The following is a 26,830-nucleotide window of genomic DNA, read 5'->3' as shown; positions in this document are numbered from 1 at the left end:
GTCAAATGTTGTCAATAAATGCCTGTGATAGATTTGCCTTAGAGTCACCATAAGTTGGAAATGACTTGAAGACACAGAACAACAATCAACAGAAAATATTGTTTTCTTTCTCAGGCCATCTTCTCTGCAAGAAAAGTCTGCATAGTGTTTTGAAACACTAACTCAGGTTCATAGAATATGTGTGCAACCAGCATAAGTAGCATGTATTCAAGGAGGCAATGTGGCCAGAATCCTGCATAATAAAACTGGTCATGAAATAGGCCCAGTATAGACCGCCCAAAAAGGGCAGTCTGCTGGTGCCTTGCTTTGCTCTGTGAGGAAGCCACAGTGGACAAACTGCAAGATTTCATCATGGAACAAAAAGCGGGTTCTTTTTACGGTGCGATACTGATGTCGCAGTGTGCCAATGGCGCACTTGCTATGTCAATATTGTGCTGTGATGTGCGGACGCTAAGCGTCCGTCACATCAAAATGTCAGCGCCCATCTGTACAGGGCACCGCCATTTTGACATACAGAATACATGCTAGGGTTGTGGGGCGTCTGTAAGCAACACCCTCAAGGCAACCCTAGCATGTCATCAAGAGCAAATTGACATTTTTGCTACTCATGCAGTAAAGGCATTCAGGGTGCACCTGAAGGCACAAGCTGAAATTGTGCCTTCCAAAAGGAGATCTTCATGTGTGTAGCCACACACTGTGTCTCTCTGTCAGCATTCAGTAGGAACTGAGGCTATGTAGCTAGCAGAAGGTATAATCCCAGGGCTATGGGAAAGGCAGACCTCTGACCCAGAATGGGAATATCAGATCTCCGGGGGCGGGGGGGGTCAAACAGTAGATCTCTGACACCCTTGGGTGCATTCTACACACCCATACCCTTCTGATGTTGAAACTCCAATGTCACAAAAGGAGAAAGGTGGGGAAGACCAGTGGCTTGAAAAATTGGGGAAAGGCTCTGCATCTAAAGGACTGAAAGAGTTTGCCAGTGAGCAAAGGTGCAGTGAAGAGTTGTGAGCGGTCTTCACAGCCATCCCTGCTTCTTCTCCTTGCTGGTGGCAGCAGAATAGACTCCATCACTATGGATGGCTGACTGGCTTTTAAGGTGGATTTTAAGTTTATTTGTGGTCATGGCAATAGTGACATGATCACAAATGGGAACACCAAACAGTTACCATGTCCTAAACCTAATTTACAGCAACATTACTGATTACCAAGGTCACGATTTCAGTGGCATGACTCCCACGCAATAGACTGGGAGTCCTATTGACTATATTGAAGCATACATAGGTAGGATTGTAGCCTCTGATTTACAACTTCACTTCTAAAGGCTGCTTCACACATGCAAGCAAACTACAGTGGGCCCGCTGGGGTTTGGTTCCAGGACCCACTGTGGATACCAAAATCCATGGATGCTCAGGTCCTATTAAATACTATGGTTAGGAAAATGGTGTCCCTTATATAAAATAGCAAAATCACGGTTTGCTATTTGGAATTTATATCTTATTATTATTATTATTATTATTATTATTATTAAACTTTATTTCTAGAGTGCTGTAATTATATTTTTTGAAATATTTGGAATCCATGGATAAAAAATCCAGAGATATGGACGGCTCACTGTATTTGGTTAATTTAGGACAGCTATGTAAGCTTGCATCCAGCAGATGGCACCAGCATACTAAACAAAAAAATTAAAGCTCCCTCCCTTCAAAAATGAAAATCCAAATTCCTATATGGAACAAGTAATCAGGGATTCTCACAGTGCTATTCCCATAACCAAGTCAAAGCATGAAGCTATATAGCCAATGTATAACCATGCAAGGAAATATCATGCACTGCTTTAATGTTTGTATACGTGTTTCCATATTTATATAAAACATATTTTTATATTTAGAAACTCAATGTTGGGAGAAATATTTAGCACAGAATACAAATGAACACTTTTACATCCAGTTTCATAACAAGAACAATGCCTGATATAAAGAAAAGCTAAATAATAGGTGTGTCAAAGAGTGGCAAACAAAGATTTAAGTGGTTAGATTGTAGCAAATCCAAATAAACATTTTGAGCTCTGGGGTTCACAGTCCTCTTCTTTTCTACTGCCTGTTTTATTACAACTTAAGCTGGCCTGCAGGACAAGAATATTCAGATTTAATTTTTTACAATTAGGTGTTACTGCTGCTTTTTCTTCCCCATTCTGTATTTGTACAGCACAAATCAATGCCCAAAGCAGAGGATGTATTAGTAGTAGTTCACTTATCCAATAACTGTCTTCTAGTGCAGAGACTAATATAATCTTGGCACTAAACCCAGCCCATGACTGGAACATATTATGTCAGTCGCCAATTTTATGCTTTGTACCAGCCTTCTATCTCTGTTTTACTATCAAGCAGCTACTGTATATTCTCACAGTGGAAAAATAAACAATTATTTAAAAGCCACAATCCACAATCTATGTGGTTCATGCAAATTATCTGAAACTCAGCTCATGCTCCTCACAACAACTCATAAAGATTCTGAAATGTGGGAAGGTCTACATGAAAAAGACAGCCTCATAACTCTATCCTTTGGACTACTGGCCACTAACTTCAGCATGTACTGACTGCAAAGCTATCTGACAATTAGGGAATTCTGCCCACTATTGACTGAAGATGGTACTGCATGCTTTAAGGACAGCTACACATTTAAAGTAATTCAAGGCGCGTTACAGACCGCCGAAAAGCGGCGGCCTGCACCCGCCCCTTTCCCCGCTGGATCGGGGCCTCAGTGGTCAGAGCGGCAGCCGCTGAGGCCCCGATCCGCCGCTTTCCAGGCTGCGGGGAAGCAGCAAAAGGCCACTTCCCCGAGGCCTGGAAAGGGGTGTCCTTGGGGCTTCAAGCCCCAAGGACACCCTGTGGTGGCGGGGAGGAGGAGAAAGGGGCCGCTTGGCCCCTTTCTCCCTTGCGTCGTTGGGCACAGCCATCTAAAGGCTGCGCCCAGCGACGCAAGACCAGGAAGGAGCTCCGTTTCGGAGCTCCTTCCTCCGCCGACGAAAGGGCGCACTAAGCACCCTCGCGCGGCGTGATGACATCACGTCCGCGCCGCCTCGTTTGGAGGCGGCACATTCATGAAGTCATCATGGTGGCCCCCATGTAGATGGGGCGCCGTCATCTTGTACGTCCTCAGGACGTATTAAGCTTGGGGGTGTCAAGAAGTGACGCCCCTTTTTAAACCTAGGACATCCTGAGTAAGTCCCTTATGCCTGTCTGTAACGTGCCCAAGTATTTTAAAAACCAAATACTTGGAGCTATGGCTTTCACTGACAAATAAGAAACACATCCTCTTTGATTTAAACAGAACACTGGCTGGCTTTCTGCTCAATATTTATGATGCTGACTCCAATATTAACAGTGCTGTAAATTTAGCTTACAGCATCATAAATTAACATTGTTAATACAGTACTGGAATTCATATTTAAGGGCATTGCATCATTGCCCTTTCAGCCTCAGAGCATGGCAATGGCAAACCTCCACTAGATAAATCTTACAAAGCAAACCCTGTGTTAGGTTCACTTTAGGGTCACCATAAGTTGGAAATGACTTGAAGGTACACAACAGCAACAAACCATTGCAAAGGTCAAAATGTGTCCAAAAAAACTACCTTTGAAATCAGGAGGTTCTCCTAAGAGAAGGATTTCAAAGGTGCTGTAGAGTGGGCTGCTGAGCAAAGATGCATCCAGCTCCCTCCCAGAAGTGAGGCACAATGCTGTTGGGGGACCTGCCTTGCTTCAATGGTAGGGGATTGGGGGGTAGGATTGGGAGATGTAGTTACGACAATGGAACTACATCAGTGTAGCTATATCTCTTAATGCAGGATTGTAGTCTTTAAAATACATGAATTCGAAAAAGAAACCCCATGATTTTACTGCTATCAGGAGGAACCCAACAATGACATTTTGCATTTGTAACTATATGTAACTACATTAAAATTTTAGAAGGCTATATGAATAAGTTAGACAAGATGATAAATCCACTGTTGCTCATTAAAATTTATAACACTGCATATTAACTTTATCAATGCACCTTACATCTTACTATATCTTACATAGTATAAAATGGTTCCATACCTGGAACTTCTCACCCCGATTCATCTGAGTTGATCGATATTCAGGAGAATCTATAAAGGCACAGGGGTAAATATTATGCAGGAAATGCCCTCGATAGGAGACCTTCATTCTGATGATAAAAATATTAAAAACATTTTAAGATATCTGAGGTAAAGCAATTATTCTATACTGGAATAATTTAGGAATAAATCATTGTACTTAATTAAGTGAAGAGGCACAATTTAGGGTCAATCCACATTAACACCATGATCTTGGATGGTTAACTATTTGCAACTCTGGCTGCTGATTGTCAGTTCAGATTCTAGAGTGTCAACAGTGAAGCTGTTGTCCAAGTGGTGTGGTCCAGAGGTACTCTGCTAACCAATTGGGACACTGCAAGATGCACAGGACTAGGAATGTACAGTAATTCTTCATTCATTTTCTTCTCAAAAGAAGCAAAAGGTCACTTTAACTGGTCCTGTTGCAAGAAAGTCTTCAAAAACCATGCAGTTTTGAAGCCTACTCATAATTCTTTGCTTACTCTGTGCACAGAATATATGTATGCATAAACTCTATATTTCTTGTGCTGTGCAGTGAATTCCACCTCCTGCCCCCTTAGTGGGATGTAGTTGCTACAATCAGCAGGGGTTTGTTCAGGAAGTAGCTGACTGACCACCCCCTGGTGTGAGAGACTGAAGAAGAACCTTGTCACAATTCCCCTTATGCTGGCGATCACTTGTGTGAGGGAAGGTAGGATCATGAGCCACCTGCTTCCCAATTGACAGGTGAACTGATCCGTGAAGCTTCCAACAGCTGCCTCCCAGTAAGTGGAGGCTGGGGGAATTTCACAGTTCCTACATGGCCCCTAAATTACATGGGGATTATGAATAAGAAACAGTCGTGAGTACTTTAACTCCAGGTTGTGCATTTCAAACTGCCCAACAGGATTCTGACCAACATCCCTCTGCCTCCCTCCCTCCCATTCATTCATTAATATCCACACACACTCACTACATAAACCCTGATTCGTTCTGAAAATGACAGAATTCTAGCAGTATAAAATTTACTCCCAATAACAGTGATGGGCAGGAAGGAACTAAAATGTGTCAGATCTAGATTACCAATTGAGCTTCAGTTACTCCGTGCAAAGGCTTGTTGACATCAATAGTTATCTCAGTATCGCTATGGCCTTCCTGTTGGCTCAGCATTTAATTATATTATATTACACACGTGATGTAATAAATGGAGTATTCTGCTCAAAATACTTTCCTCTCATGTGCTCTTCACAGATTTGGAATTAATGCTAAGGTCTTCCAAAGCTACAGTCATTATTAAAAGGCAAGCTAATCGCAGCATGTTATTTCAACACATCTCATTCATGTGCTACATTTTCAGAGCAATTAATTTAAGTTAATCAAAAATTTTGTTTTTATTATTATCTCACTTTAACTCCACCTATATTGTTTCTTTCATTTTAGCCAAATTACTGAGTTTAACTAGCATCTCTCTTGAAACCAAACCATAGAAATCTAGAAGGAGATGAAAAAATGCATTATGTTGTTTGACAACTGCTCCCATCATGCCTGACCATTGGACATGCCAGCTGGGACTGATGGGAGCCAAAGTCAAACTACAGCTGGAAGACCATAGCTTCCCCACGTCTTCTTATATTTTCAATCTTTACAGTTAGCTGTTTTTGAGCTAATCTCTTTAGAATTCAGTCTGGACTCCTTTTTCCAGACCAGATGCTGCCTCATAAAGTCTTTGCTTTAAAAAAAAGTCCTGGATCTAAATGCAAGCTCGCAGGTTAACCAAACAGTCTGTGAATAAAGAAACTTAATAGCTAAGAAGCTAAGGATTCAGAGCTGTGTGCAAGGGTGGTACAGCTCACTGGCACAGGAGATGTTGGTGAAAAGCTTTTTAAAAACCCGCTAATACAGTAACAACTTTATCAAAATGTTATTGCTGGTTTTTTTTAAAAAAAATCTCTCTTTAAAGCAAATGCTTTGCATCCAGACATATTTCTTAGATTGTCACTGTACAAATGCGAAATTATATATGTGTGCATGCACACATACACATACATAATATAAACACAGAGATACATCCTATCAGTAAACCTGAAGCATTTCATAGAGCAAACATCAACAAAGAAATTTCCCTAGAACTAAAATGTCTGGAATGTAACTGCATAACAACTTAAATATAAGGATAAAATAAAAATAATTATATTTATAAGAGAAAATGCAAGTTATTGGCTTGCACACAGCTTCTTTCTTGCTAATAGGAGCATCTCAGAAACTGTTCAAATCAGAATGCCCCCCTCAGTGGAAAGAAGAAATAAGTGATCACTGTCAATTCTTTTCCATTTTGCAACCTGCATGACCCGCATCTCCACCACCCACTATTTCAGAGGGTTCCTCAATTCCCTTCAGCAAAAGCAAAAAGGATATAGGAGAAGAGGAGAACTGATCAACATGGATACTTCTCTGCCAGATCAGACATCTCCTGCAGAAGGAAGAAGCCTTTCCACTCATGAAAGGCAGATTCTGGATCCAACCCAGGCTATTGGACAATCTCTTCCCATTTTTCATTTTCATCTCCTTCCCCCCCCCCCCCATCCCAGCATAATTAAAACCTAACAAGGAAAACTCAATTTCAAAGTTAAGCACATACTTTCCTTTTAGCAGAATGCTTAATCGATCATCCACCGATGTTTTGTCCTCTGCAGCATAAGCTTGACCTGTTTTTAGTGTCTGAATATTGCAGAATTGACCTGTTAGCCTTTGAAACAGCTCTGGAGGCACATGGAGTGGTTCAAACATTCTCTTGTACAGACTGCTGAGCTCTTTATCTATCTTTATCTGGAACACAACAGGAAACAGGTTTCAGATGTCAGCATATTTTAATTAAAATGGGCAGTGCAATGTGTGTGTGTGTGTGTGTGTGTGTGAGCATACAAAGGCATACGGAACTTTGCTTATTGCAAAATAAAGTTAAAGCAGCAGACAAGTGGTCAGAGAGCTATACCACAGTAGGCATATAACATACTGGCCGCATCTGAATTGCAGAATTACTGCACTTTGACACCACTTTAACTGCCAAGGTTCGATGCTATGGAATTCTGGGATGTGTAGTTTTGTGAGATATTTAGCCTTTTGTCAGAGAGCTCTGGTGCCACAACAAACCCCAAATCCCAGGATTCCATAGCACTCAGCCATGGAAGTTAAAGTGGTATCTAGCTACATTATTTCTGTAGTGCAGACACAGCCAGTATCTTTCACCTACATAAGAAATGGAAGTTGCATTCTTTCTTCTTCTTTTTTCCATTGTGAAGACATTATTTCTTTTGGTACTGAGGAGGAATAAGTTGCCAGTGTTCCCATATAGAGGAAATAAAACAATTATTGAAATCTCCCCTCATTTCCCCAGTGAAACATAATGGCTGGCATCCTATTCAGTAGTTACAAGATCATAAACTGAACTTACAAGCTTGAAACTTTTGGGACTCATATTTATAGTCATTAACAACAGAACATGTCCCCAAAAACAAACCTTTTTAGCCAGGCATTACACTAACTGAAAGGTCTGAAATTTTGCCACTCCATTTTGGGCTCAAAAAATGCTGGATCAGGGCCACAGCAAGCAGTTGCCATGGTCCTGATCTGGCGCTCAAAGGGGCAGCACAGAGCCACCCATTTATGGCTGTCTGTTTCAGCTCTAAGAGAAACTGGGAAGAATAAATCACCAGGAACAGATGACATCCCAGTTGAACTGCTATAACCCACACAAACAGCATGAACTCAAGTGTTAACTAAAATATGCCAACAAATTTTAAAAACAGAACAGTGGCCAACAAACTGGAAATGATCAATATACCATTATAGAATCCCATTCATAAAAGAAGACACGAAAGACTGCAGCAACTATAAGACTATAACATTAATTTTCCATGCAAGCAAAATTATACTCAAAATTCTGAAGCATAGATTCTGATCATATACGGAGAGCAAAATCTCAGAGGTACAAGAAGACTACAGGAAAAGAAGAGGCACTGGGGACCACATTGCAAACATATGGTGGATAATGGACCAAGCCAAAGAATTCCACAAGGAAATCAGCATGTGCTTTATAGACTACAGCAAAGCCTTCGACTGCTTAGATCATGAAAAATTATGGAAGACATGAGAGTGCCACTGTATCAGATAGTCCTAATGAAGAATGTTAGTCCTGTTGAGCTAATGACAGAACAGAATATCATGTTGTTTTCTTGGCAAGTTTCTTCACAGAGGGGTTGCTATTACCATCCTCTGAGATTGAGATAGTGTGACTTTGCCAAGAGCACCCAATGGATTTATGTGGCTGAGCTGGGATTCAAACATGGGTCATAAAAAAAACATTATGACGTTAGAAGTTTTACTTTGACTCCTTCCCCAATAATATTTACATTTAATATGCCTTGTTCACAGAGCTGCACAATGGATTCATGTTTGTGTTGAGCTGCCAAACATACCTGTCCTGGTCAGTCACCACCAGCTGTAACCCCATCCTAATACATGTGAAGTTCAGGTTTTTCTTGTTTGCTTCAAGTTGCATCACTTTTACACTTGCTTACAATGGGCCACGGTTGATACTTTAATATCAGTCCTCTGAGGAGGTCTTCACTGATGGCATGCTACATAATTTGGTGTCATCATCAATCTTGCTCTCTACTCCCCCTCAACACAAGAGGAGGAATGAACAGGTTTTTTCTTCTTCAAAAATCACTACTCCTGTCCCAATGCAGATCCCTGGGGGACTACCACTCTGTATATCCCTCCATTTCAGGAGGTGCCCACTTGTTTGTACCCTCTGTTTCCCTGTACAATATCCCTGCTTGATACTATATTTCCCCATTTCTTTTTCTAAACAGATATTAAGGCAATTGGTCTACCATTTCCTGAATTCCCCCTGCAACACCATCTAAGACCCTTTCCAAAAAATTGGTGTTATATTGGCCAGTTTCCAGTCCTCTGGTATAGGGCTTTGAACCTCTGGATTGAATTATTTTTTTGCTATCTGTTTTTCAATAAAGTCCTATACTTCATCTCTTGTCAGTGGTACATGACTTGCCTAAATCCAGCAAGAGCCAGTCTAACACAAGACACAGCATCTGAGGAGGAGAAAAGAGTGTTTGATTAACATTCTACACTCCATTATAACCCAAAACAGGAAAGAGGGCGAGTAAGCTGGCTCAAATCTAGATGTCCCTCTGAGTCAATAGAGTTACTAGCCAGGACACTCCATCCTGCCTTAATACCAAAAAACAGAAAAACAAAATATAGGCAGATTGAGCAGAGACCAATTAGGCTCAGACTGAGAGGAAAAAGTGGGTGTAAGGGAAAGCAAAATCTGGAAAGGATTGAGCACCGGATAAATAAATATGGGAGGCATTCACAGAGGAATAGTGTGAGGGTTACTAGCAAAAGAGGAGAAAAATAAACACTGCTTTGAAGGTGAATTTTTCTTAGATAATCTAAATTATCAGTTAAACAACAGCAGTAAGTTTAGTGAAATGGAGGTGGAGGGAAGAAAACCTTGGGCCCAAACAGACAGGCCAAAATAAAGCTGCCTCGAGTCACTTTGGAAGTATGCTGTTTAAATGACACATGCATCTTAAGAGGCCAGAAGCTGCACCAAAACTGCGCTCCATTCCTTAGGACTGGAGCGTGGCTTTGACGTAGCTTTGACGTAGCTTCAGGTCTCTTAAAATGCATGTGTCATTTAAACAGCATACCTCCAAAGTGACCCAAAGCAGCTTTATTTTGACCTGTCTGTTTGGGCTCTTTGTTATGTTTATAGAGAACCATGAGGTTCCTTGTTTCCTTCACAGATGTGATTTTTCATGCAATTTGTGACCTCCAGATGTATTGGACTGCCAAAGCTCCTAGCAACTCTAGCTAACTAGCATAACAAAAAATGAAGGATGATGCACTCCAACAATATTAAGAAGCTAAATATTGGAAATTCAACAGTTTCCCTCAAAAGCAGCAAACTTGAGCAAATCCTGCTTTCTGCGAGCTTTGTGATAGTAAATGAAACAGAGGCTCCTGAGAGTCTACACAAATAGATGTTATTTATCCATGTTTCAACGTAACTTAGAATGATTTAATCCTATATAAGGCAAGACTGTTTTTATGTTTATTTCCTTCTTGGTTCATTATAATCTTATATTGTAAAAATGCCCTTTTAATGTAGCATTATAATCTTTTTATGTTGGTACAATAAAAAGAGATTGAAAGGGTATCACAGCATGAGTCTTAATAAACTATGACAAAACAACTTGATTTTATTTCACAGTGTAACTGGTTTATTGGATAAGTACAAATAAATCTCTCATGGACAGCCATATTCAGTATAAACAGCTGAGTAACTTATGCCACTCGAAAAAAGCAAAGCACACTAAAAATTCCATACTTTCCATTTTGACAAGAAAATGTGTTTATACCAATGAGAACAAAACTTTGCACATATTCAATTCTACATGAACTAAGGTTGTAGTCTGTATATGTGGAAAATCTGATGACAACAATTACAGCATGCAAACATAATAATAAACTGTTTTAAAAGGATTAAGACAAGGTAGGCAGTGTGGTGTAGTGGTTTGTCTATGACTTTGGAGACCAGGGTTTGAATCCCCACTCAGCCATGGAAAGCCACTGGGTGACCTTGGGCAAATCAAACTCTCTCAGCCTCAGAGGGAAACACTGGTAAAACCCCCTCTGAACAAATCTTGCCAAAAATACCCCTTGACAGGCTTGGCTTACAGTTAAAGCTGGAAACAACTTGAAGGCACACAATGAGAAGAAGAAGGAAACACATACTCTTTCCACAGCACACATGCTCCCTGATCTCTTTTGGTCCCTCAAACCCACTGCCATTGATCCCCCCCCCTTTGTCTTTAAATCCAAGGCATGCAGGGCATACATAGATGGACTGCGTTTCCAAGACTCAGTTTACTACAGCCCTTGTGCCACTGAAATCTGACAACCAATGTGGCACTCAGTTGTTGTTGTTATTGTTGTCCAATACCAACAACCCATCCCCACCCTGGAAACTGCCAGCCCCTGGATTAGAGACTTCAGAAAAATTAGAACAATAGTGCTCTCATGTCATCCAAACCAGCTCATTATACATTTTCTAGAATAAAGACTAAAGTGTGTGATCTTTCAAAGAACACCCCTGGACTCTCTATCAGTCCTTTAATGGTGATATACATACCGGTCTTCTCTTGTATAGCAAGTATGAAAAATGCAGAATGTTGAGAATAAGGAATGCTGTATTCCAGATCATTATATCCAGGGCACAGCGGAAAAGCGTGGCCCAGATGATAAAAAGTGCACATCCTGCCAAATAATAAAGCAGATGCTAATTTACTTACAGATACATTCAGCTCTTCCCACTCAACCAGCCCCAGTACAGTACACAGAACTAAAAAAAGAATATTCTGACTGGTTTTGTTCAGGCTCCATAGTCAGCTATTGCAAGAAAAGGAGAAAATAATCCCTTTTGTTTATTTGCAAATTCAAACTGCAGTGCTTACCTCAGGGCAACTACAGTCCACACTGTGGAAATCATCCAGTTTGAGACTGTTTTAACTGTCCTGGCTCAATGTTAGGGTATTCTGGGAACTGTAGTTTTGTAAGACATTTAGCCTTCTCTGTCAGAGAGCTCTGGTGCCAGAATAAACTATAATTTACAAGATTCCCTAGCACTGAGCCAGGGCAGTTAAAGTGGTCTCAAACTAGATTATTTCTGCAATGTGCTTGTTCATATGCTTGTTCACTCTGCTGCACTTACAATGTAATATATGACACAGTCATATGTATGTAGGAACAATCAGAGCCTGCTCCCACTCAGAAAAAAAGTACAGGAATAATATCCCAGCTATCTGTACATATGAATGTATTTCACATTGCAATGAAGGCAAAGCAACAGCTGTCATTTATTTATTTAGAATATTTATTTCAATGTAAAAATATACATAAGCCCACTTTTATATTAAGAACAAGCATTCATGGGAGCTTACAAAAAACAAAATAGCTTCAAACAGTGAAAGTAGGTTGACACATTTACTTAAAACAGAGGGAAATGTTTTAAAAATAGATACATTACTTCAGCAGCAGTAAGAATTCAACAAAATGGCATATATCCAAAATAGGAAAACTTTTTTAAAAACATTAAATGATTTTAGACAGCAAAAAAGTCTTGTCTTCTACACTAGAGTGGGAAATTGTGGCTCCTCAGAGGTTTCTGGACGGCAACTCCTATAGTTCCTGACTAGTGGCTATGCTAGTAAACATATACAGGAGTTGCAGGCTCAAAACTTCAAGGGCCACAGTTGCCCACTCCTGATATAAATAATGGTGTTGGTCATCCCATTAACCATCAGCAATGAACATTTCACAAGGGTGCCACCACTGAAAATCCTCTTCTCCCTGGTCACTTTGCTTAGAAGGGGGATTTGAAATAAATACTTAACCAGCATGGCTACAAAAGGGTCCACACATCTGAGGCAGGCTTAACTTTGTATTCTAACCAGGTCTTAACTCACAAAAACTAAAGAAACCCTTCCTACACATTTTGAAATTCATGGAAGTTTTAAAAGCAGTTCATAATACAGCATGAGTTCTTGGATATTCCCAAAGAAACTTAATTTCCACAATCCTAATATATTTTCAACAGTCTGATTTATAATTAGTGTATCATTTATACATATTGCTTGGCCTACCTATGGTTAGCAAGGCTCGCAGGACAATCATATGAAGATGATAAGTAGTTGGAATAACCAATCCAACTGCAAAACAGATATTGGCCATATGAAAAACCAGATGGTGGATTTCTCTCCAGTGTTCACATACAGTTTCATTCAAAGGCACGGAAGTGGCATTTCTGAGATCTGGCATGGAACTAAAAGGCATCACTGTAATTGAACTGGCTTCCATAGTGTTCATCTTGAAGGTGCCTGTTTAGAATATAGTTTTTAAAAAGCACATTAAAAACAGTAAGTGAAAAGAAATGCAACATAGCAGTTTACACTTTAATCAATAGCCACATATAAAAGGGTCCTGGATCTCTAATGGCATCAGATTTTAAATATTCACATAGTGAACACACTGAGAAATTTCAGTCATGTTCATCCTGACACTCTTTGCTATCATCAGAAGTTTTGCTGCACTTCTCTCCATTGCCATTCCTGTAGGCATGGAATATATTTCAACAAGGTGATTTGTGTACAGAAGCTGGGCCCTGTGCTTAAATACATATTAGCACAGAGTACTTAAAAATAAAATTAGACTTCACCTTATCTATTCCACACCTATCTAACTGCCATGTAGCACTGACATTAAGCAGTTCTACTAAATATAGCATACTACAAAGCTGAAATACAGATACTAAGACTGCACAATTTTTCTGACAGCCAATTTTTAAGTGTCACAGGAATAGGTTTACTTTATCTTCAAGCATGACACATGAACAGATAACACTTTCAGCTCCTCACAAGAACTGCCCATGCATGGACATCAGAAAGAGAATGTTCTTAACTGTATTTACAACTTGCTCTTTTATCGTACTTAAAATTATGAAACATTTTACTTAAGAAGATCAAGTCCTTGTTTCCATACTGTAACTCATTTGATTACAGTACAGTACAGTACAGCAATTTCTGTAAAATCTCCATGAGTAGAGTATACAGTTGACTTCCCTTCTGAAATTTCTTAATGTGTTCACTGTGAGAATATTTAAAATCTCTTTTTAAAAAACAAATTTTAAATCATTATTCAACCAATTATCCATTTTACAATCATGTTCTTATATCATCATCGTCGTCGTCGTCACCACCAACACTACCCATCACCACCCTTCACCCCCATCACAATAATCAATCAAATCCTAACCTACCAAATACAATAATCTTAATAAAGTAAGTGTTCTGTTTTAAATAGCACATACTCTTGTTATTCCTAAACCTAACTTACCTAAAACCACTACTTCATATAGATCAGGGGTTGGCAACCCCCGGCCCGCAGGCCAGATCTGGTCCGGCGAGGCGGCAGGACCGGCCCCAGCCCGGTCCTGCCGCTGATTGCTGCCGACACCAGGCAGCCGTGGGCAGGGAAGGAAGGGAGGGCGGGGATCGTCCTCCTCCTTCCCAGCCTTCCCTTCCCGCGGCTGCCTGGCAGCTGCGAGGAGGAAAGGAAGGGGTGGAGGAAGAGGTGGAGGAAGAGGAGGAGGAGGGAGGAAGGAAGGAAGGAAGGAGGAGGAGGAAGAGGAGGTGGAGGGAGGAAGGAAGGAGGATGAAGGGGGAAGAGGAGGAGGAAGAAGGAGGAGGAAGAAAGAGGGGGAGGAGGGAGGAAGGAAGGAGCAGGAGGAGGAGGAGGAAGAAGAAGCTCTTTCTGAAGGTGAGACAGTGTGACTTTCCAAAGTGCATTTCTGTGTATTTGTGCTGCTTTTAATGCTAAAAGGTCTGCTTTAACAATGATAGTGATGATGATGATGCTGCTGCTGCTGATGATGATGATGGTAATATTGATATCAGCCAGCTTCTGAGGCCCAAATGTCCTCCATTTTGATCATGCCTAAGAAACATGCATTTATATTAACATTTTTTTAAAAACCATCAAATTTTTTCGCATGTCCTCCATTTTTTAAAAATGTGTCCTACATTTGAAAATGTTGTCCTATATTATTTTATTATTTATTTATTTATCGGCTTCGGCCCCCCCAGTTGTCTGAGGGACAGCAACCCGGCCCCCAGCTCAAAAAGGTTGCCTACTCCTGATATAGATCCAGGACTCTTTTATGTACAGCTATTGATTAAAGTGTAAACGGCTACATCTGCATTTTCTTCTGTAATACAGGTACAATCAACAATCTCAGATATGCGGACAACACCATATTACTAGTAGAAAACATCACAGACATGGAACAATTACTAAAGAAATTCAAATATGAAAGTGTAAAGGCAGGTTTAATGCTGAATATAAAGAAAACAAAAATAAGAACACAGAAGAAATACATAAATTCAACCTAAACAACGAAGAAATCAAAATGGTTAAAGAGTTCCCGTACCTAGGGTCATGAACTGATCAGAATGATGACCACAGCCAAGAAATAAGGGAAAGACTAGGAATGGAAAGGGCAGTTATGAAAGAACTAGATAAGATCCTAAAGAGTAAAGACATACAGCTGAGCAGTAAAAGACAACTGAAGTCAGAATTATTCAAGCCACAGAATTTCCCATCACTGTATACAGATATGAGAGTTGGACAGTGAAAAAAGTAGATAAGAAAAAAATAAACTCATTTGAGGTGTGGTGGTAGTGAAGAGGGCTGAGGACAGCCAAAAAACAAATAAAGAAATGAGCCCTAGAACAGATCAAACCAGAACTCTTCCTGGAAGCCAAGATGACAAAACTGAGCCTGTCATATTTTGACCACTACATGAGAAGGCATGACTCACTTGGAAAGACAATGCTAGGAAAGGTGGAAGGCAGCAGAAAGATAAGAAGACTGCACACCAGATGGCTAGACTCAATCAGGGGCGTCATGGCCATGAATCTACAAGATGTATGCAGAGCAGGGGAGGATAGAGGGGCTTGGAGAGATCTCGTGCCATGAGTCGGGGCTGACTTGAGAGCAGTTAACAAGAACAACAGGTTGAGTCTCACTTATCTGAAATGTGTGGGACCAGAAGTGTTTTAGATTCTGGAATTTTTCAGAGTTTGGAATATTTCCATATACATAATGAGATATCTTAGAAATGGGACCCAAGTCTAAACATGGGATTCATTTATATTTCATATAAATATATCAAATACAAATAGCTCAAAGGTAATTTTATACACAATATTTTTAATAATTTTGTGCATGAAACAAAGTTTGTGCACACTGAACCACCAGAAAGCAAAGTTGTCACTATCTCTGCCATGCATAGGGATAATTTTGGATATTGGAATTCCAGATAAGGAAGACTAAACATGTAGAACACTTGACATACTCACCCTGCATTTGCAGGGGTTCAAAGGCATTTTAAAGACTGATAGTTTATTTGGATCTTAAGTCTTTCTGAGCATCACAGGACTGACTTGCTAGCCTAGGTTTGGGCTATAGAGCCAGAGGGCATTTTCACAAGTTGAACCAGATATAACACAGGAGATATGTGGAGTATTTCCTAAGGGTTGTTTTGTTTTGTTTTAACCGCAACAGCTCTGGGAAGCTGTGAATCTGTGTAGAAGAGTGGTAGGGTGAGGTAGGAGACATGGTTAATTCTTTCACCAGAACTGAAAAAGACAAATTGCCATCCTCACCTGTAAAAAAGGAGAGGCTTGGAACCTGTGTCTTTACAATGTTGATAATTTAATGATGCTGATGAAAATACTTGCACAACACCTGACACATAAAAATCTAGTTTGGTCTTTAAACCCAGTGTAGCACTACTACAGCATTATCCACCTCATATTATACAGATTAATGCTTTATGGCTAGACAGATACAGCTAGACAGAAACTGTTCTGAGGGAGTGCTTCATATATATAGTGACCTAATGGAAATAGGTCTGCTGTCTGCTTTTTAAAGTTACTTTGGGAAAGAATATGGAAGCAGAGATGAACACTGAACTTTCAGTGTCATGAAATATTGATCACTCCTACACAGCATCTCAGATATACAAGCAGAAAAATTCCCACTGGATCCCACTGTGTTTTTTTTTTTTTTGCTTCACCTGACTTTTCACTGCTTTGCTGTGATTATCCATAAAAATGAGTTGCCCTGTAGACCAAAGGACAAAGTAACACATTTCCAAATGCTTTTAAAAAATAAACGTGACTGTTACAAAATTATCCTTTCAGGTTATGGTTAATATGTTCTCAAAGCATGGAGAAGTTACTTTTGAGACTATGATTGCATCCACACTGCAGAAATAATCCTGTTTGATACCACATTAACTGCCATGGCTCAAAGCTATGGAATCATGGGAAATGTAATTTGTCGGGGCACCAGAGCTCTCTAACACAGAAGGCTAACTAAATGTCTTACAAAACTACACATCCTAAAATTCTATAGCATACAGCCATGGCAGTTAAAGTGGTGTCAAACTGGATTATTTCTGAAGTGTCCATGCTGGTTTTGGGATTCTGGGAGTTATAGTCCCAAAAAGTTTTGCATGCCTTTCTTTTTAGATAATCTATGGTATGACATGAAGGCACACAACACAGCACACACATGGTACACTTTAAAAACACATTTGGAAATATGGAAATAGTTACCACATATAAGGAAATAGTAGTGTAGTTTGAATATTTGACTAAGACTACAGAGATTTGGATTCAAATCCTAACTCAGCCTCAAAGTCACTAACACTTACCTTGGGTCAGACTTTATCTCTATTCCACCTAAAAGGGTTGTTGTGAGATAAAAGTGGGGGACAGCACTGCACATCTTCCTTTAACCTTCTTAAATGCAAGGCAGGGACATAAATGTAACAAAGCAATAAATAACTATAATAAACCTAAGTGATATTGAAGAATGGATATTCACAAAAAAACTCAGTGCTGCACATATTTTGCCTCTTATGAGGGCTAGACTGCAACTCTAAAGCACATAATTTATTACATACACACAGAGAGATATATAGCATATGCGTAACAAATGGCATTTTTGAATTGGATGAAATCCAACATGGAATAAGTGAGTTTCTTCTACAGTTATAGGGTTGCCTCCATGTCCTCTTCCCCCATAGCCCCTTCATCCACTCTTAGAACCTGTCCTATATAATTCCCCAATCCAGCCTCCAAAGCAGATTTAATAGCTCAAGGGGGACAGTGGAAGAGAAGAGGGCACTGCTCTTCTCTGTTTTCTTAATGGAAACAATTCCATTGGTTGAAAGAACCAAAACCATGTAAATCCAGCCTGCGGCAGTGGGCAAAGTCCAGGGCCAGGGCTTGGAAGAAGTGGTTTGCGTCCACACTGGATTATGGCCCTCATTGGGTGTCCTTGGGTCCAGGCCCAAGCTCTTGCGAGAGTAAAGTGGAACTAAGTGGGGCTCAGAGGATGAAAAGGGGGATATAAATGTAACAAATAAATAAATATGGGGCCTGAAAAAATGTTGGATGACTACAGCTGAGCAATGGGGACACTGAGGAGTCATTCAGACATTGCTTTTTTTAAATGAATCACAGACAGAATAGGCAAAGTGGTGAAGAAGCACAACCTCCAAATGGTTTATAAACTGACCAAGAAAATCCAGAAAATGCTACACTCAGCAAAGGACAAAAGAGACCCTCTCACTGCCGCAGGAGTTTACCGCATACCATGCAGCTATGGACAAGTCTACATAGGGACCACCAAATGCAGCGTCCAAACACGAATCAAGGAACACGAGAGACACTGCAGACTGAGTCAGCCAGAAAAATCAGCAGTATCAGAGCATGTTATAAACCATCCTGGGCATAAAATGCTGTTTGAAAACACTGAAATTCTGGACCATGCCAACAACTATCAGGTCAGAATGCACAGAGAAGCCATTGAAATCCACAAACACTTGGACAACTTCAGCAGGAAAGAAGAAACCCTTGGTTTGGCTACCCGTCCTAAACGACACCAAAACCAAGACTCAGCGAATGCAAATGAGAAACCACTCAGGGTCAGAGGCTTTCCCAACAAACAATGATCACCAGGTAGCAGACACTAATCCTCTTTGGCATATCTTCCTACTCTGAGGAGACCATCAACAACAGAACAATACACAGATTAACATGGGAATCACTCCTCCTCACCCAGGGTCACACAGTGTGTGTGTGTGTGTGTGTGTGTGCATACCCACTTGCTTCCATGCCAGCATTCTCTGAAGATGCCAACCACAGATGCTGGCGAAACGTCAGGAAGAAACTCTTCTAGAACATGGCCACATAGCCTGAAAAAACCCACAAAAAACTATTGCATTTTTAGTATGATGATGCAAATCATCTCACACATTCTGGTTATTCACTCTATGGAACCGCATCAATGTGCATTAATGTCAAGTCAAGTGACTTGATTAATGTGAGTGTGATGGCTCACATGTGCAGGCATTCGAATAAAGATGGAGTTGACAATGTGCATGCATTTGGAACACATTCAAGGCATGCAGAGTTCCATCCTGGGTCTATTTGCATTGGTTATTCACACTACTGACAATGCAGATCTTTTTTTAAAAACTGGGGGGGGGGGGGGGGGGGAACAGATATCGGTTATCCTGGATTAAGTAGGTTTTATGGCAGCCCTCCCCCAAAAGACTTAATCGGGTACGTTTGGGATGCGTGTGAACAATGGAGATTCAACCTGGATTCATCCTGGATTATTTTCACAGTGTGAAATGTGAAAATAGTGTGAATAACCCCCCAGAGGATGTATACACACTTTCTCTCTCTCTATGTATATACCTTGCCTTCTCTCAAAGGCTGTTCAACATTAAGACCCACAGAAAGCAGACAACATGGAATGAATATCCAGTATTTTGTCAGGCCTCATATTTATTTATGGAACACTGTGTGCAGGCTGTGTCTCTCTCAATGGAGCAACCTTTTTGTTGTTGCTGTCTGCATCCACACTGGGGAAATTAATCCAGTTTGACCCCACTTTTCACTGTCCTGGCTCAATGCTATGGAATGCTGTGTATTGCACTTTGTTGGGGAACCAGGGCAAAGCTCCTAGAATTCCACAGCACTGACCCATGATAGATAAAAGTGGGGTCAACCTGGATTATTTCTGCAGTGTAGATGCAGCCCTGGCAGCCCCAGGGGTGCCTTGGAGCTAGGACACAGCCTTTTCTCTCCTCAGAGGAGGAAGGAAGGGGGCAGGACTTGGCCTTCCTTTTCCAGGACATGTCCTACATTTCCACCTTCTGCCCAGGAGGAATTCCAAAATGTCCTCCATTTGGAGCAGGCCTAAGAAGCATACATTTACATTTCTAGGAGTGTTTTCAAGCCTTTTATTTTGCAGTGCCCTCCATTTTCTTCTGAAATGTCCTCTATTTGGAGCAGGGCTGAGAAAGCATAACTGAGAACCGAGACGCCACTTCGATTGTCTCCTTGACAAAAATGAAACTTTTATTATTTGTATTTATTATTATAGAAGCATACATTTACATTTCTAGGAGTGTTTTCAAGCATTTTATTTTGCAATTTATTATTACTATTATTATTATTATTATTATTATTATTTGCAATTTATTTATTATTATACAAGCATACATTTAGATTTCCAGGAGTGTTTCCAAGCCTTTTATTTTGCAGTGTCCCCCCCCCCCCCCCAGCCATATTTTCTCCCCCTTTGGAAGAGGACTGAGAAAGCATGCCATTACATTTCCAGGAGTGCTTTGAAGCCTTTTTCTTTTCCAATGCCCCCCAGCCCCATTCTTTTCCTGGAAGCTGCTCCCTTTGGCCCTGCCTCGTCCTCCTGGGGCTTAGGAGGAGCCCACCTGCAGCCTCCCCCTCTTCCTCCCCGGAGCCTTGCATGCCCCCAATGGCCCCCAGTCAGAGCCCCTACCTGCCTTCCCGCCGTCCTCCTCCTTGGCCAAGTCCCCCCACTGCTGCCTGCTGTGAGGAGAGGAAGGGGAAGGGGAAGGGGAGCCCTGGGGCTGCCCAGCGCCTGCTAAAGGCGCCTGGAGGGAAGGAGGGGACCCTCAGGCTGAGGGAGGAGGGAAGCTTTTGACTAAAATAGGCAGCAGCAGCAGCAGCAGCCGCAGCAGCAGCAGGCGGGGCCGGCCCTTCTCCCTCTCCCAGCAGCCCCCCAGGCTCAGGCTCAGGCTCAGGCTCAGGCTCAGGCCAGCCAGGGCAGCCCCCTTCTCTGCCTTGCCTCCCTCCCTCCCTCCAGTTTAAGGCACTCGAGGGTCCCCCTTCACCCCAGGGAGGGACAAGGCATCCACAAATGGATATCGTTTCGTTTTAAAAACGTTGTCTACAGTTTCCTCTTTTTCCAAACCTGTTTGATTCTTTTTAAGAGCTCTCTCTCTCTTTTAACATTCTGAGAATTGAATGCCCTTTGGAGGCACCCACCTTTTCTATGTTTTTAATTGTGTTCTTCTTTTAAGGTTGTGAAGCCACTCTTGAGTCCCAGTTCTGAAGAAAGAGCAGGATACTATAAATGAATGAATGAATGAATGAATGAATTCCACCTAGAACAAATGAACAAAACACTCCTATAAACTCAGGCTTCCTAGTCCTTCTCAAAATGTAGGACCCTTTGGAAAATGGAGGACGTGTCTCATCGCCCTGTCGAAATATAGCATTTTGACAGGATGTAATAATACAAATGGCAGTACTTACCCATAGGGCAACCATACTTGCCCATAGAGAAACATTGAATACTTGCCCAAACTTCCCTAGGGGCAAATATTCTCCTTGGTTTCCTTAGGCAAATATTCCCCAGTGATTCCCTATGGGCAAGCATTCTCCTATGTTTCCCTATGGGCAAGTATTCCCCAGTGATTCCCTATGGGCAAGTATGGTCTCCCTATGGGCAAGTACTGTCGTTTTAGTATGTCCCCCAGTTTGACACCACATAAAGTTCTGTTTGTTGTTGTGTGGTTTCAAGTTGTTTCTGACTTATGGCGACCCTAAGGCAAACCTATCATGGGGTTTTCTTGGCAAGATTTGTTCAGAGGAGGTTTGCATTGTCTTCCCTTGAGGCAGTGAGAGTATAAACTGTGAGAGTATAATTTTTAATTTTCTTTAAAAAAATTAATTGTATTTAAAAAAAAAGCTGGGCCTCTCCTTTCTTTTCCCACTGAGCCTCACCCTACTCACACCATCTCTTCAGCATTTTCAAGGGATGCAGGCAAATAGCACAGTCCATTTCTGCCCAAAAGCAGATGTTTGGAGAGCAATGGTGTCACCCCCTTCGAATGCCACCTGGTGCAGTCCACACACACCCCTTTGTGATGCCACTGGGTTGGGGCCATGGCAGTTAAAGGGGTGTCAAACTGTGAGACTTACTTCTACAGTGTTGATGTACCTAGGGTTTCTGCAATGGCCAGGTACGCACTTGCAGTTAGTATCAGCTGCACCAGTTCCCCAGAAATATCTGATCTGGCTATGGTGCCTTTATTCTATTTCATTTGGATTTCTGTAATACACTCCATGTGTGCTTGTTGCCTTTGGAGAATGTTTGGGGATTTTTTGTTGTTACATGACTTCAAGTTGATTCTGACTTACAGCAACCCTAGGATTTTCTTGACAAGATTTATTCAGTATGATTTGCCTGGTGTCAAGCCAGTGGGTTTCCATGGCCAAGAGGGACTTCAAACCCTGGGCTTCTGGAGTCCTAGTGCAACACTCAAACCACTACACCACATACACACACTCTTCCAGGTCTAAAGAGCTGCCAGACTGTTCTAGCTACAAAGAGCACCGAACCCCCTTCTTACAATAGGTTCACTCACTACCAGTATGTTTCTGGGCACCACTGAAAGATCTGTTTATAAACTGTAAAGTCTTATATTGCATGGATCCAGGCGATCTAAAATACTGTACCTACCCTTCCCCTAAGACAAGTCTGTTTAAGATCTTTAGCAGATGTTCCTCTCAGTCCTGTCTTCTTGCAGGTACAATTGGGGGGAACAACAGGGACTCCTCAGTGGCTGCTCTGGGAGGATAGGATGGCCCCCTTCTTGCTGTCTTTCCATGGACAAGCGAAGACCTTTTTTAATGTATTTATTCCCAACAGGCCTTTGCAGCCACATTGTATTACAAGGAAAGGTTTGTTAGTGTGCTTTTTTATTTTATGCCTTTTAAAAGTTATTTTATTCTATGGATACCTTACTTGCATTTGAAAATCGACTTTCTATATGTTTATATTTTTTTACTTGACTGTCTTCTTGTTTTATAAGCAACTTTGAGCCTCAGCTTCAGTTTTCAAAAGTGGTATATAAAGAAACACACACATACAAAGAGGTATGCACTTTTGCAGTTTGAAACCCACTTTACCAATTGCAGACTACTGAGGTTCGGAGACAGTATATTTCTGTTAATCTCCTTCATTTTTCAAGCTACAAAAGTTGTTACTAATCACAGCTGCAAACACAATCCACAATTTACGGTACTAGTGAAGAACAAGTCCAGACAAAATTTTATTTGTTTTATTTAAAATTACAAAAGGAATTTGTTCCTGCCCTTGCAGGGACTTTAGTGGGACTGTATATTAAAGCTAGTGGTGTCTGAAAGAAATAAAATGCATACAAAACAAATATTGTAAGTACCTATGTGTAGTTTATACCTTAAAATCTGGTGCAGCTGATGAAATGGGCTATAGTACACAAATACTCATATTTTAATAAATGTGTGAAGTTTTTCAGGTACCTGGTGTTTGTTCAAAACAAACGACATGGTAAAATGAGAATATGCCTAATTTTAACTCATCAGATTTATGCATCATATATCTGTTTGCTGTAACTGCAATGCAACCAAAATGAAAGAGAGTTAGGTTTGTTTTATCTAAGTGGTAGAAAATAGAAACACATTCAAATTTCAGCGTGATTTTTTTTACAACCTGTGTGAGAAAACGGGCTTCCTTTACTCATTCTGTTGAATGACAAGACCGCTTCTCTAAAAAGGAGTTAATATGTCTTAGAAATTTCAGACCAAAGAAACCCAAATGGAAACAGGAGAGACTGCTGAATTACATTTCATTAGGAAATTCGAACCTATCACCAGAGGTTTGAATTAGGAGGACAGGGTTCTATTACATTGCATCTGTTAATCGCCTGCCCAAGTCCCAGAATAATTGTGTCATCTGCAACAATTATTGTGTAAATAGCTACTGTTAATAATGTAATTGTTCCTGTTGGTACCTTCTGCATTTATTTCCTCTCTTGACTAAATCCAATAGCTAGTCCATGCTAGAGCAGATCCACTAAATCAATAGTCTTTATATAAGTGTTACTATCCAGCATTTGGGTCATGCCCTGACTGGAACAAACAATTAGACTTAGTCCACTGTTTACAATAGCATTCTTAACCATGTAGTGTAGTGTATACACCCGATATTCTGGTTAACACTTCACATGTCTGGTAAAGGTAGCTTTTAGCCCTGAAAGCTGATATCATACATTATCATCTCCTCCTCCTCTTCATCCTCCTCCTGACAGGAAGGAATACCAAGACAGCAAAGGTCAAGTTTTGCACAAGAAGTTACTCTAGCAGGCTGTAAACTAGACTGGTGCAAGCCAAGATATTTAAAACTTTGTCACCCATCCTTCAAGGCTACAAGGAAAAATGTTGTCACACTGGAGGACAATATTCACCACACAGCTGCCACAACTAATAACACTCATGTTTCCTAAGTGTGCTTTTGTGAGGAGCCTTTGTGTCTTGTTGCATTTTCATAGGCTTTTAATGGTTACTTTATCTGCATGCCCTTATTAAACTATACCACAGAAGACATACGTTCTTCTTGTCCAGAGTCTTAAAATCAGCTGAGCATCTAACAACTTATGCTACTTTTCTCCTACACTTTTAAATTTGTAAAGCAATTCCTACAGTCCATGATTATTGACAGGCTTTGTTTATATGTTAGTATAAAACATTTAATATTTTATATAAATATATTTTCTGAAATAAGCTAATGGATCAGTTATTGCTTGTGGAACATTTTTAGATATAACAACTTAACTTTGAACTCTTTTTGGGGAGCATGCAGTGCAAGGGTACTAAAGCTACAGCTGTTGTTCCTAATCTAGTTTCTAAACACATGGCAAATATTTGGAGCTTTCACTTTTTCCATAATCTAAAACATTATTTGGGTTTTTAGGCTATGAAGTAGTCTTCATCAGTGTGTCATTCTCTACTCTCTTGTTCAAGTCTGTTCATGTCCACATGTCTGTAACTCCGCACTCTTATTTATTTTACATAATTATAACTTTGTTTCCTTTTTACTCTCATAGCTTCCAATTTATTCCAGTTATATTAAGTTCCTTTCAATGATATCTCCTCCCTTATTTTAGAGTGTGCACTATCATACTTGTAACAAAGTAAGACAGTGCACATTCTAAGAGATGGGAAGAAATATCGTTGAAAAGAGTTTGATATAACTGAAAGAAATATTTTATCAGTCCTCACCTATTAGAAGAGAAGGAGGAGGAGAGAAAGTGGAAGAGAAAGCAGCAGGAGGAGCTGTTGCTTTGATGGCTGGAGTATAGCATAAGTAAACTGTGATAAATAATCTATTTTTCACAGAGAAAGAGAGAGAAGGGGGGCCAGTTCCATTTTCTCCATTATCTAAATTGTCAGTGTGCATAAAGGCAGCACCGGGGGCTAAAACTATTAAAATGTTAATCTGCCATGGAGACAAAGTATCATACTATGCATCAAAATTTTGTCTAGGGAAAGGATCCATGTATCTCATTAATTCAAAGCCAATAAATAAGCTTTTGAAAGTATTATATCTTCATAGCTATTTAAATATTTATAACAGTTCTTACTTTTTCTTCTATCATTTTTTGAATGCCTTGCTATTCATCTCTTCCGCTGTCCTCTAGAAAAAGATGAATATACTCATTTTGCATTATATAAAGAAAGAAGTAAGGCCTTTCCTGCTTCTTACTTAGTTCACCTCCTTTATCTTCCAGAAGTTTTTGGTTACAAGGCAGGGCAGGTGAATCTTGCTCCCCAAATGTTTTGGACTAAGACTCCCACATTCCTTTGTCCTTGCTGTCTGGGGCTTCTGGGAACTGGCAGAGGGGGGTTTCCCCAACCTATGTAAGATCTTTGAGTCAATATGAGTCATACCAAAAGATCCAGGATCTAAGTATGGCTGGATTGTGTTAGGAACACCACAAGCCTCTATCTACATATGTACAAATGGATGCTGCTTTCATGTGTATACATTTTGCAAATATATGTCCTTTCTGTATATGCATATGTAGGTGAACACATTCAAGTGAAGTTGCTATCTTCTTCCACAACCATCAGCTTGTATCTTAAAATGTTACTTTTTTAGAATTTATTTGTTTCAGCATGGAAATCAGTGCAACTGCATAACAGACTTGCTATATACAAAAGCCTACAGAGAATTTGCTACTGAATGTGCCTCCTGGTACCAATATTGCTTTAAACAGAGTTTTTGATTTACTATAAAACTATTCTGAAAACTTTCTCCCCCATCATGTACTATTGTATCATATACATTACATAAAATGATTCTGAAGTACTAAGAAATTAAACATTAGATTCCATCATTTGTATTTTTAGAGGATTGGTCAGGTACATTTAGCATAGAAAATTCAAACTCTGGAACATTTCTTTTAACGTTGATATCATAAATAAATAATCTTTACCATTTTGTAAGCTTCACCTGAGAATAAATAACAGCAAAAAGTTATGTAATAGAAATCTTAATTCATTGTTTCAAAGCATTGTTTCTTCATACCACTGATACAGTGATGTAAAAACAGCCCTCACATTCTGAATTGCTTCTACTGTTGTTGGGAAAAGAATAACAGTAGAATTTGTGCTCCTAGCAAAAAAATAAAACAATCCATAACTGAATTTTCAAGCATATGTCTTGAATTTATAGACAGGAATGGTAAAATATTAATGAACTAAACCAAGCTGGGGAATATGTGGCCCTCCAGATGTGCGGACTTCAACTCCCATAAACTCTAACCAGCTTAGCCAATTTCAGTGACATCTAGAGGGGCATACATTCCTCACTCCTGGAAAAAATAAAAGACTTA

At 40.3% G+C, this 26,830-nt stretch overlaps 1 protein-coding gene across 4 annotated transcripts in view; it reads right to left on the bottom strand.

Annotated features, from left to right (window-relative positions):
• Positions 1 to 20,792, bottom strand: part of POPDC1 (popeye domain cAMP effector 1) — a 36,863-nt gene extending 16,071 nt beyond the window's left edge. The window contains exons 1-6 of one of the 4 annotated variants that reach the window (XM_089530666.1): positions 20,647 to 20,792; positions 17,486 to 17,573; positions 12,852 to 13,085; positions 11,342 to 11,466; positions 6,758 to 6,945; positions 4,103 to 4,211 (exon numbers count right to left, since the gene is read on the bottom strand). In XM_089530666.1, coding sequence (XP_089386792.1) covers positions 4,103 to 4,211; positions 6,758 to 6,945; positions 11,342 to 11,466; positions 12,852 to 13,074 — 645 coding nt within the window. In that variant the 5' untranslated portion in view covers positions 13,075 to 13,085; positions 17,486 to 17,573; positions 20,647 to 20,792. Of the gene's footprint in view, positions 1 to 4,102; positions 4,212 to 6,757; positions 6,946 to 11,341; positions 11,467 to 12,851; positions 13,086 to 14,100; positions 14,175 to 17,485; positions 17,574 to 20,646 lie in introns of those variants that run through there. The other 3 variants (XM_089530667.1, XM_089530668.1, XM_089530669.1) reach the window with 3 other exon arrangements.
• Positions 20,793 to 26,830: the final 6,038 nt, after the last annotated feature.

This window comes from Sceloporus occidentalis, unplaced genomic scaffold (genome assembly GCF_023333645.1).
Source record: "Sceloporus occidentalis isolate IW3139 unplaced genomic scaffold, rSceOcc1.0.p SCAF_6, whole genome shotgun sequence".
In the NCBI taxonomy this organism is placed as follows: domain Eukaryota; kingdom Metazoa; phylum Chordata; class Lepidosauria; order Squamata; family Phrynosomatidae; genus Sceloporus; species Sceloporus occidentalis.
Note: the sequence above shows the minus strand (reverse complement) of the source record. Positions and strands in the feature narration are given on the sequence as shown.